Here is an 11,164-nt window from a genome sequence, read left to right on the forward strand (position 1 = left end):
TATTTATAAAGTAGGCACAGAGCATGCGGTACGCACCAAAGTATAAAGAAATATGTATAATTATTAGCCCAGGTATTTTTTCAATGGTGGTATTTAGTAAATGATGAGTATCAACAAAGGAATGCTTACAAAAAAGCTTCGACTATCAGAGAGCTAGCTATAAACCTTATCAACTATATATTTAAGAATTTCATGGAACTTATAGTCTCAAGCGTAATGATACACACTTGCCAATAGGTCAAATGGCCAATATGGCTTCTTAACCGAAGTATTTATGCGGGAAAATACAGTCGAATAGAAAAATTCGGTTGTAAGTAGATGCGGCCAGTTTGCACGGTATTCGTCAGCCAGTTGAAAACCCTTGACACAAGCTAGAGTAAAAAAAAACTTTTTGGTTCTCCAAAAATGTATAGTCTCCAGAGATCCATGGTTGCACGCATAAGTGAAATCTTAAAAAGAAAATTTGGGAAGATAAACAAAGACAAAATGTAAGCAAACACAAATACGTGAAACATCAGTAATAACATAATTTTGTAGGAAACTTTCAGGAGAGACGGGAAAAGGTGTCTCTATGCTAGTACAAATGATAAAAAGCAGATTTAAGCCCCAGCCCACGGACAAGCCCATTCAAAGGGATCTATGTGTCGTATAACAATCGATGTGTGATACATTCGGAAGTGCCTGGAAAAGAACGGCTCATCAACATCTCTACCTAACCTAGTTTCGTAGAGTGAACGAAGCCTTCACTAAAAAAAGATTCAAAGGTTTCTCAGTGAAATACGATCTAATCGAAATGATCGATGACAATGCTAGGTTGCTCAGCGTGGAAAATAATTCGAAGTCAGATTTGCCGAGTTTTGGTACAACGTATTCAAATATCTGACCGAAAAACGGAAAAAGTGGCGAAGGCTATATATCGAACGAGTATGGTACAATGTTTTTACAGAAGAATATGATTTCCGAAATAACGGCGAGAAATCTTTCTTCTGCTTAATATAAGAAAACCGTTGCTGTTTGTGTTATTATGTTCGTAAGCGATGTTCGGCACCAGCCGAAAGGACTCATATACAGGCATGTGTATAGATGACGTCGAAATGATGTGGGGGCAGTAACAGGTGTTAATGACAAGTAAAGGCCGTTCGGCGTCTCTACCTAATTCATGAACAGCGGAATGACAGTCGGTATCCAAAAAAGCCGAGAGGTAAATTTATTTAAACATGCGATAGCAATAAAAGCAGTTGGGGAGAAAGCAGCAAAAAATCCAGGAAGCATGCAAAAGCTTCCTCTGAAAACAACAAACAATTATTTGCATTGAATTTAGTCTCAGAGTATCTAGAAGAAAGAGAAATAAGTGTAAGGAATATATATATATATACAGATAACGTAAAATGTCACTTTTTGAAGACTGTCTGGGATGCATCACGAAGTAGCTCAAACATGCTTATGTCGTAGTTCGAAATGTTTCTTTCTAGCGGTGCGACACTTTTTTGCCGTTCCTAAGATGCGCTTGTACTCTTTGGAGTCTGAGACCATTCACTCGAATAAAGGACACTTGAAATGTTAAAAACCAGTCGCAGTGAGCTGTCAAAAATCGGAAAATTCGGGTGGAGAAACAGCTCGCGATAGAAACCATGTATTAGGTCGACGACCTAAGATTAGAAGCTGCATAGGCCGTTGAATTAGAAAATCCAAAGAAAGCTTTGAACCCGAAAGTAAGTGTTGTATATGATTAGAAGCTAGCTACAGGTTAGATAAAATAATAGATTAATTATTATAACGTGCGCACATCTTCTCATCCAGGTTTGGCGTATGGAGAGATATCATGCTCATCCATTTCAGTTAAATGAATAAAGTCACCATGCCTCAAATGTTCGGCGGAGATTGAAACGGCAAGTGTAGAAACGTTTGGGGCCCAACAACAGTGACCCATTCTCGTGTTGAATTGCATTTATGATGATGATCTGTTTCACATCATTTTTTTCACAACGGTGATCGCAAGTTGTCCCATGGATCGTTCGGCGCAGTTACCTTAAAACTAACAGTACAGTTCGAAGGTCGAGCGAAGATGTTATCTATTGCAGCTTCATAAGCCCCGATTCACTGATTACCGTTAAAATATGCTATCGAAAATCCAAGAGGATGATGAGCAAATTTTGCGTGTACACAGAACTGAACCATTTTTACTGCACGATAGCGTACAGCCCCACATGACAAAAGTCACGTTAAAATGTCTTGTGACCCACTATACTTAACAGACGTTGTCCTACAGATTAAAATTCCGACAATGTCTCGGTTGGAAAATAGTTCAAATCTCAACACAGTGTTGAAACTACTTTCCGATATACTCTAGACCTGTACCTTAAACTTCTATAGTAGTGATATAAATAAGTTCAAATGTTAATAATAATGGTGCATACTTTGAGTAAATATAATTCAATTACGTTTGTAAAAGAAATTCGAAACGTTCAGAGTTTATCGTCTCCTATTTCGCACCGAGTGACCCAATATTATAGATTTTCTATGCAGTATGCAAGTTGTTTGTCAATATTTAAGACATATGTTCCATGAACTTTTTAGAAAAGCACAGTATTAATAGAGAAAATACAGTGAGTATGGTGGGTTAGCTTCGGTTTATGAGGATTTCATGGACGAGTCGCCCACAAAATGGACCAGGTCTATTGAAATACAATGCGTAAAGCGATCTCATACGGGAACTCTGCTGTAAACCTATAGAGAATCCTAGAAATAGACCCGTATAAATGTAAGACTCAAATAAAGGGTAAGTAAGTAACAAGTATTATATAGTAAAATATAATGCTCTATGAAAGATATTATAAACAACATAACGGATAATGTTAAGGACGAGCTAACTTTATACTTAATTGGAAAATACAGAAAGTATTAGCGGGAGCAAGATCGAGGTTCAGTGGCTTCGTTCACTTTTTTTCTTCTCATAATTTTGACTAACTTTCGATAACTTGCGCTAAATAAAACTCCGGCTTATCAATATGGAGGATTATTCGGATAGAACAGAAATTCAAACGTCTTTCAACGCACCCAAATACGAATTATATATCGAGATCAGCTGTGACATTATACACAACACTCTTTCCGTTAGCGCGTAGATCAACTATAGGACATTTGTCGTCTTCTGCTCAGAAAACCATTGGTCCTTAAAAAAATCATCAAAGTTTAAGGTACAAAGACGCTTCGAAAAAAGATTCAGTTGATACCTTTGGCAGGCACTATAGTTAGTGACTGTAGTGATAAGTAGTGTGCCGCTTACAATTTCGGCCGAGTCTGACCGAATTTAGGCAAATAGACATAACCTATATGGTCGCATCATTGTGAATGAATTTGCTCGAAAGTATTTATGTTACGTGGTAACAATGCTGTCCGCTGGGTATTATTTTTGCGGTGGATGATGTTCTCTATGGAATAGGGGAGTTCCGCATAATTATCATAAAGTTGCAGCCAACTGGACCAGAAAACTTCACCGTACCAGCGGCTTTATGGACGGCTTACCTGCCTCCCAATTATAAAGCATGGTGAGTCGTACCAGCCGACCTACGAGCAGCGCACCCTCACAGGGGAGCAATGGGGTGTCTCAGAGTAGGTTGGTGAAGCGACGCGGTTTTGGTCACTACCGCCCCTTTGTATTGCTATGTGTTCGTGCCAATTCCATTTTAAATGTTATCGCCACATCAGAACGTAGGCATGGCTTGCCCATCTTTGCTCGAGAGTGAAGTCCCCCGATACTCTATGTTAACCGAGGTGCCCACCGCAGGAGTAGGGCCAACAAGAGCAAACGTTAGGTTTGACCAACGGCGGATATGGGACAGCAAATCGCTACCCATATGGAAACAGATGTGTACTACAAGTTAAACTGGGATGAATTAGAGGCAAAATAGAGCTTCGCAATTGGACAATAGGATAAAGCCCCAACCTGTATTTCAAATAAGCGAACACGAAACTCTAAAGTAAGTGTGGGCTTGAAATAATAGAAATGAACGAACGCTCCAATAGAAAAAGACTCTCATAAAGCAAATATATTTTCATAGCACTTGCTCGCCCAGTGTAGAAAATTGTACTCAATCAAATTATGAGAACGTGATATTTGCCTATCTGTGTTGCTTTTGAAACAAATAATTATCAGCAAGATAAGAAATTTAGCTTCCTCGAGTTTTATGCTTAATGGCCTACCTTCCTTTCTAAATAATCGCAGACAAGATAGCGCAATTTTTGTTGCTCACAGTTAGCCAGTAGTATGAAAACAGTATTTTTGGGTAGAAGAACCGCAAATAAATACCGCTCAAAGGTCCATTGCCTAGGTTTTATTTCAAAAACTCCTACTTGATCATGTGGTTACGTTGCTATTCTCAAGGGAACTTCTAGATTCGTATCCGCATGCCTTTACGAAAAGGAAATTCAGGTCAACGCTAAAATATTACAAACGAGAATTCTGTATACAAAATTCACAGGTATGAGTTTCGATCGTTTTTACTTCGATTTATCGGTGATATGCACTAGAGTCAAGCATGAGATTTTACTTGGTAAATTTTTTGGCCAAATATCCAAACTTATAAGCGGATCGCCAGTCCTACGAACGAAACAGAAACTTTAAAGCGCAGGTTAACGATAAACTCATTCTTTCGAAACTCTGCCCATTTGGGGTCCCTTGAGCCTTCGTCTTGCTTTAAACTCTATCCAGATCTTTTCGGACTTTCGGGTAACCTTATGCTATCCGCAGTCTCTTACTGTCAGCTGTCAAAATGATATGCTTTTGCAGTAACGCTATAAGAACTCCTCTACCAAAATGTGTCCACCTTTGCTCCATAGTCCCAATCCCAGTGATATCACAGATAAAGTCTAACGCTGGAGTTAAGGACTGCGCACATCATTAGAGACCTGAAATGCGAACTTAGATTGGATGATATCTACAAATAATATTGTAGAGTCTGCCTGTGTAACTATTAACATAATTTTCAGATATTTTATTATGAAGATGCCACTATTTCATATAAACTTGAGTATAAGGTTTTATAAGCTTACACTCGTTTGTATGAAACACGTTTTGCTGTGAGGTGTCGTAGCGGAATTTGGAAGAGCGCGCTGAAGCATGGAGTACAATATTTCATTTACATAATACTTTTTAACTTGATAAATCTGAGTTGAACTAGAAATGGCACAAGGTAGATACATTATTTGTTCTATTTCCAATTACTTTCAAATGTTTGTCCTTGCAAGTAACGGTGGTTGTTTGCTACGTTATGCATCTAGTACTTTTCCTTTTTTCGACATAAGTGAAACCTAACATAATCGCTATTTTGTGCGTAACTAGCTATCACGGCTATACGACAAAATTGCGTAACTTAAATATTGTTGGTATCGTGCATTCCATCTTTAGATATTCTGCTTTGGGAAGAAGTGAGAAGATGGTGTTCTACTTCATATCTCGTAATCTACTTTAGTTATCTCAAGCATTCTATTTAATGGCTGTTCGATTTCTACGTATGTGCTTTTTGTTGCCCCTTCATGTGTTTTCTTCTGGAAAACTTCGCTTGACAATGGATCAATTACTATATTTTGGTACACTTTTTTTTTTATTCATAGCACCTTGTTATTAGACGATTTTCCAACAGCTCTGTATTTGTGATTCGCTATGCTTAGTCTCCTTGTCGATGACCTGCTTTAGAGAAACGACAGTGGAAATTGGTACGTAAGCTATCGCCCTTTCTACGACATACAGTTTTAAGCATTCAAAATGATGCCAGCTTCACTGTAAGAACTATCAGGGCCTATCGAAGCCATACCTCTATGTTCTTCTTGATTCGGGCCATGATTGAAGCGTGGCACGGAAGTTGTTGCATTGCTCTCGAACAGTCACACCATTTGCTGTTGGTCACCACACGGTACATACGTGGGGTTTTCCGAAATGCGTGAATTAACAGTTTCTTTTTGCGGACAGTACCTCGCAATGTTCCCGACATTGTGCGAGTATCATATATGTCTCGTCTATCGCAACAGTGTCCTTCGGGGGGATTTTTTCTCTAGAACTAATCCAGCAAATTGGCTCTCGAGTATACCACACTTGTTTTCATTACCTACTAGTTGCTTTTGGTTTTCATCTTCCGCACCTGCGTTACGGTTTGACAACAAGTTCTTCAAAGAATTCCATGGTAAGCCAATAGGGAGCGTACTTCCTATGTTTTGCGTCGCTTTAGACCTTCTGTGATCAGATGATGTCGTCTTTCTTTTAAGCTCTCGAGGCATAGTCGCCTTCGCTGTGGTCTTCAATTCCGCAGCTATTGTTTTTAGAATTGTTTACATCAAACTGTTGCTTCGCTGAACACCTTCAACACCAGGCCTGAAAACTTTTCACCAGAAGGATTCAATAACATGGTTACGAGAAAAGAAAGGTGTGATAGTGATTATTCAGTAAATTTAATAGCATTTAGATTCCCAATAAACCGGTGCATTTTGTATTAGTTGACATCACTTGTGTACCAACAGTACTCGGCACTGGTCATTTCTACACTTTTTTGAGTTAGCAAGTTTTTAATTTAACCTTTGCTCGTATGAGGAGCCAATTTAGTTATCGAGCTTTGCAGTGAGTTATGTTAGATAGTGATATTCGACGTGAAATCAGTAAGATCGTACGTGTTTCAACCTATCTGCACACTGAGTTGATATTAAAAGGAAATTGTTATATGCCGAACGTGTCTGTGATGTGCAACAGACCTCGGTGTGTAGCAACCCGCACATATGAATGCAAAATGCCCTCAGCATATCTCGTGCGCTACACCTGCACTGACCTAGAATGCTTAAGAAATGTCCCGCTCGCAGTCACTAGATGTAACTCGTTGGACCCATTGTCTTTTGTGTGGTTCTTTTCAGCTGGAAATTGTGTCCTAATCGATCGAAAGGTAAAATCCAGGTAGCCACATTAAGGCAATCGCGAAAAGCCTGAACCGTCTGAATTACGAGCCTCATTGACCATCACCGTGAAATCGATGTACAGTGGTAGCTAATTATTGTACTCGAGAAGCCGTTAACGAAGAATCTGCAACATTCGAGTTGTACCGAAACAGGATTTAAATGGATAATTCTTTTGTGGAAAACCTTGCATTGTTCTTCGCTGACGTTTCCCTCGTGAAGAAACAGGTGAGATCACTGCTGGCATGTACAAACCTCTATACATTCTAATAGATTAGTTGTCGATTTTCAAACTGTAGGCTTGTGCAAGTACCTTGCAAGAAGTCTGATTTCACGGACGCATTCTTCGACGAGCGACACATAAGTTTTCAACAAAACAAAAGGTGTTCGACAGAACAAAGGTCTGACTCTTGATTTATTATCTTACTTTTTTCTACGTGTTAAAAAAAACGCTCCTTTTAACTTATTATATTAGTAATTAGTGAGTTCTAAGGATCTTCAAATACTAGTATACTGTTATTTGATAGAGTCTATATTAGGTTTAGTCCTGTTTCCTTTATGTACTTAATATCTACGATTGGCTATATTGTATAGTTTTTAAGACTGGTTGAACTTTTAAAGGTAAAGCTGCTGAAGGGTATTATTGACGAGGTATGCTTATTCTTATTCCGATTTAAAGACTCTTTTACTGATCAGCCGTGTAGGTAAACCCAGACTCCACAAATCACTTGTCAGTAAACAAGCCCGAACGGGTAAGGTGCATCTGTCAATGTATTAGGTTTACTATTCGCAATCGCTGATTCTGTTGCATATTTAACCACTTTATTGAAAATGTTTACGGTTTTACAAACGAGATATATTGTAACACTCATTTTCTGCATCTAAGCCCTTATGGCCATATGGGATGGAAAAGCTAAGCGTATAGGTATAATACTATCTTTTGCTCTGGTGTTTGTCTAAGTAATGTAGCAGTCTTTCCAACAAACGCGACTTGCCCTTGTCCACCTTTGTAAACATTAATATACTCAAAACGATCTAAAATAGATGTAATATTAACTAAAGCTCCTATTAGATTAGCCCTAAAGTAGTATTTTTTATACAGATGTACTTAAATTCCAAAAGCCTTCTATCTTTGGTTAAGCCTGGATTTGACACTGGCGCTGCGTCGATGATGAGCGGTTCAGCATATTAGAGAAAATAGTCTAAGCTATAACCTTTTATCATGAAATCTCGTGGAATCCAGTTTAAACGTTGCGTCACGCCACCATATGTTCTGAATGTTTTGATGAGGCAGCCGTGATAACACCAGAATCTTCAGTTATATCCTTAGGTTTAAAGTCTAAACCTGAGGTCAAGCCTTTAAGTCCAGTCATAAAAATCTAGCAAATTCTGCTGCAAGATAAAATTCGCTTGAGCACTATTAATAGATTTGCTTATATTTTGATTGATAGTGATGGCGGCATTGTGTACACACTGGAGGGTTTATATACATTAAAGAGCCGAAAGAACGAGTACCTTGAAAACATCTAGCCGTTATATTAGCCTTCCAAGCATACTAACCATTCAGACGAGCTTCATTCCATTCAGATGAGCTAGAAGGTTACCAGTAGATTTTCTACCCCAAATTCCCGGAGAACGAGCAGCCTTAAGTATGTGCCGTATTCGACAGCAGAAGAAAGGTCAGGATGTATAGCGTCAAAACAATGAAACCTGCCATACTTGGTTGCCTAATCGAATTAAGTATTCTACGGCCGAAGTATTTTACTATTTGAGGTGGCAGGCATACTTCTTTGGTTTCGTTGCCAAATTTCGATGATCTCTCGGTGGAGGTCTTTTCGAAGTGCCTCTTCAAGATTTCGGACCTCTCTTTATCGTCTATCGAAAATGTTCCGCTGACTTAGCATATTGGTCTAAAAGAATCTCCTGCTGCTGACCCCTGAAAAACGTTATAAACGCTTTCAATGTTCGCATTGCATAGCGTAGCGCCCTTTCTCACAACGCATCGCCTCTCCTTAGCTTTAGCGACTTCGTTTTGCAGAAAGAAGACAGTATCCTGCTTTCGGTCACCATACGGGTCTGATGCGACCTTATCATCTGCTCATATATAAACATACGAATTATCTTCATCAGTATGGGCTTATACTCTATATAATTAATAATTTGTATTAATCTGATTAGTATGTCCAATCCGTGTGGTTTTGTCAGATCAGATTTTTTACAAAATTGGAAGTACTTCACGAAAGATTATACCTGCAACTGATAGACATGTCATAGAACTTGTGAACTCTTCAACAAATATGCGATCTAGAAATCGATATACGTTATCCTTAGGTTTCATGCTCAATTATCGCTCCATCTGAAAATGTCGTGGTCGGTTAATAGGAGTAACCTCTTTATGAAGTAATATGCTTCTGTCCGGATGGCACGTTTTACAAATGTTGGCGCAGAACTCGTCCTTTGTGGAGCTTACGTGCAAGGTTCTTTGCTGTAACGTAGTAAAAACGTTTGACATCTACTCCAGACAACATCATTTTTTATTTTTACATCAACCTAAATATGTTGGAACCTTTACTAGTCGTCTTATTGTATGAACGAATCGAGTGGGTTCTATCGTCCCATTCACGATGAAACAACTCGTTTTAACTTGATATAGTCGTCTCCTTTTCGATAAGAAACTAACAAGGAAACTAACGAACATTATTGTAATCTGAAGTTCTTTACTTAGATGCCCAAATTAGACACCACGTCTGATAAGGTGAAATATTAGTCGTCCCTGCCAGCTCATGTCTATTGTTCACAAACCCACTATATTCATCGGATGCACTATGGCTGTCGAGGGTACAACGAACTTGAAGAAATCTGCAATGCCGGCTGCAACATTCGTTGTATCACTGGAGAGTTCGCTTAAGACGATGAAAACTTGATCGGCCATTAGATCTGCTTGCCTCTTCGGTGCACTGTGTGGGCTTTCAGTCCGATGCAACACTTTTCATAGAATTTGATAATTATCGTTCTTGTGCAATCCACTGATATTAAAAAAACCCTAGCGGAGATCATCAGACGATCGAAGATGAGGCCGTCCTCTGGCACGTAGCTCAGCTGTGGAGCCCGGGTCGCAAGATTCACTATTGACTCTATCCGTGTTTTATTGTGATGTGCCTTGTGCATTTAACTCCTAAGTATAAATGGCCAGAACATGTGGTTTACTGTCAAATGAAAGTGATCTGGACATGCATTGCCATCCGTTAGATACGTATCGCACACAACGATGCGGTTGGTTAGCGTGGATGTAAAACCGATAATCTTCAATTATAGTTTTTTATTACAGGTACGGAAAGTTAACACGCCCTATGGAGAGTTTACTGTAACAATTGTTGGAGATTCCAGATCTGCCATCTTAGTAACAGTGCACGACATTGCCCTCAATCACAATAGCAATTTTCATCAATTTTTCAACGAGCCAGATATGCGAATCTTAATGAACAACTTTTGTATCGTTCATATAGATATGCCAGGTCAAGAGAGCGGTGCTAAGGCACTTCCGGAAGGTCCGAGTACGTATCCCACAATGACGGAACTTGTTTCTGGAGTCAAATATGTCTTAGCGCAGCACGGCATTTCATATTTTATGGGACTTGGTTACGGAGCCGGGGCATTTGTGCTCAGCTTACTAGCCCTCGAGAATCCCGAACTTGTGTCAGGACTTGTGCTCATCAACGCAAACTCCGAGGCAGCGTCTTGGGCAGACCAAGCATATATTCGAACCTATACAACCCTTCTGACGGCCAGTGGCTTCAATCGCGGAGTGCAGGAGTACTTACGTTGGTACCACTGTGGACGAGATGGAGTTGGTTTGCCGAACGTTCTTCAACGATTCGAAGAGCGTATTTTGAACCAGAACCCAAGAAATCTTTCTGGTTGGATGGAGGCCTATAGCAAAAGACCCTCCCTTGGACTGCAGCGGCGGACCAGTTGTCTGGAAACTGACAAGCGAAATTTTCGCTGCCCTGTTTTGCTTGCCGTAGGGCAAGAATCTCCTCATCTTGAGGAGACCAGACGGATGTTTAGCCAATGCGACCCTGACGTAGTTAGTATTCTAGAATTAGCGCATTGCCGAGCGCCTCTCGATGAATGTCCTGTCAAGGTACGGTTGATGTAGATTATATATAGCTCACCAAAAGGCAATTAGTTCATATCTATCTAATGAAATTAAGATGCTATTTATATT

The 11,164-nt window shown here is 39.5% G+C and overlaps 1 protein-coding gene and 1 long non-coding RNA gene across 11 annotated transcripts in view; one reads left to right on the forward strand and one right to left on the reverse strand.

Annotated features, from left to right (window-relative positions):
• The window catches only part of LOC147756130 (uncharacterized), a 16,312-nt gene extending 10,322 nt beyond the window's left edge, over positions 1-5,990 (reverse strand). The window contains exons 1-2 of one of the 2 annotated variants that reach the window (XR_015326292.1): positions 5,814-5,990; positions 5,581-5,686 (exon numbers count right to left, since the gene is read on the reverse strand). This is a non-coding gene — a long non-coding RNA (uncharacterized LOC147756130). Of the gene's footprint in view, positions 1-5,580; positions 5,687-5,813 lie in introns of those variants that run through there. The other variant, XR_015326291.1, reaches the window with a different exon arrangement.
• Positions 1-11,164, forward strand: part of LOC111249235 (protein NDRG1-like) — a 39,508-nt gene that overhangs the window by 27,102 nt on the left and 1,242 nt on the right. For 4 of the 9 annotated variants that reach the window (XM_022802824.2, XM_022802827.2, XM_022802825.2 and 1 more), the window contains exons 2-3: positions 6,898-7,164; positions 10,265-11,080. In XM_022802824.2, the coding sequence (XP_022658559.1) occupies positions 7,099-7,164; positions 10,265-11,080 (882 nt within the window). In that variant the 5' untranslated portion in view covers positions 6,898-7,098. Of the gene's footprint in view, positions 1-6,041; positions 6,180-6,768; positions 7,165-7,214; positions 7,338-10,251; positions 11,081-11,164 lie in introns of those variants that run through there. The other 5 variants (XM_022802826.2, XM_086986893.1, XM_086986894.1 and 2 more) reach the window with 5 other exon arrangements.

Source organism: Varroa destructor, unplaced genomic scaffold (assembly GCF_002443255.2).
Source record: "Varroa destructor unplaced genomic scaffold, Vdes_3.0 BEIS01000004.1, whole genome shotgun sequence".
In the NCBI taxonomy this organism is placed as follows: Eukaryota; Metazoa; Arthropoda; class Arachnida; order Mesostigmata; family Varroidae; genus Varroa; species Varroa destructor.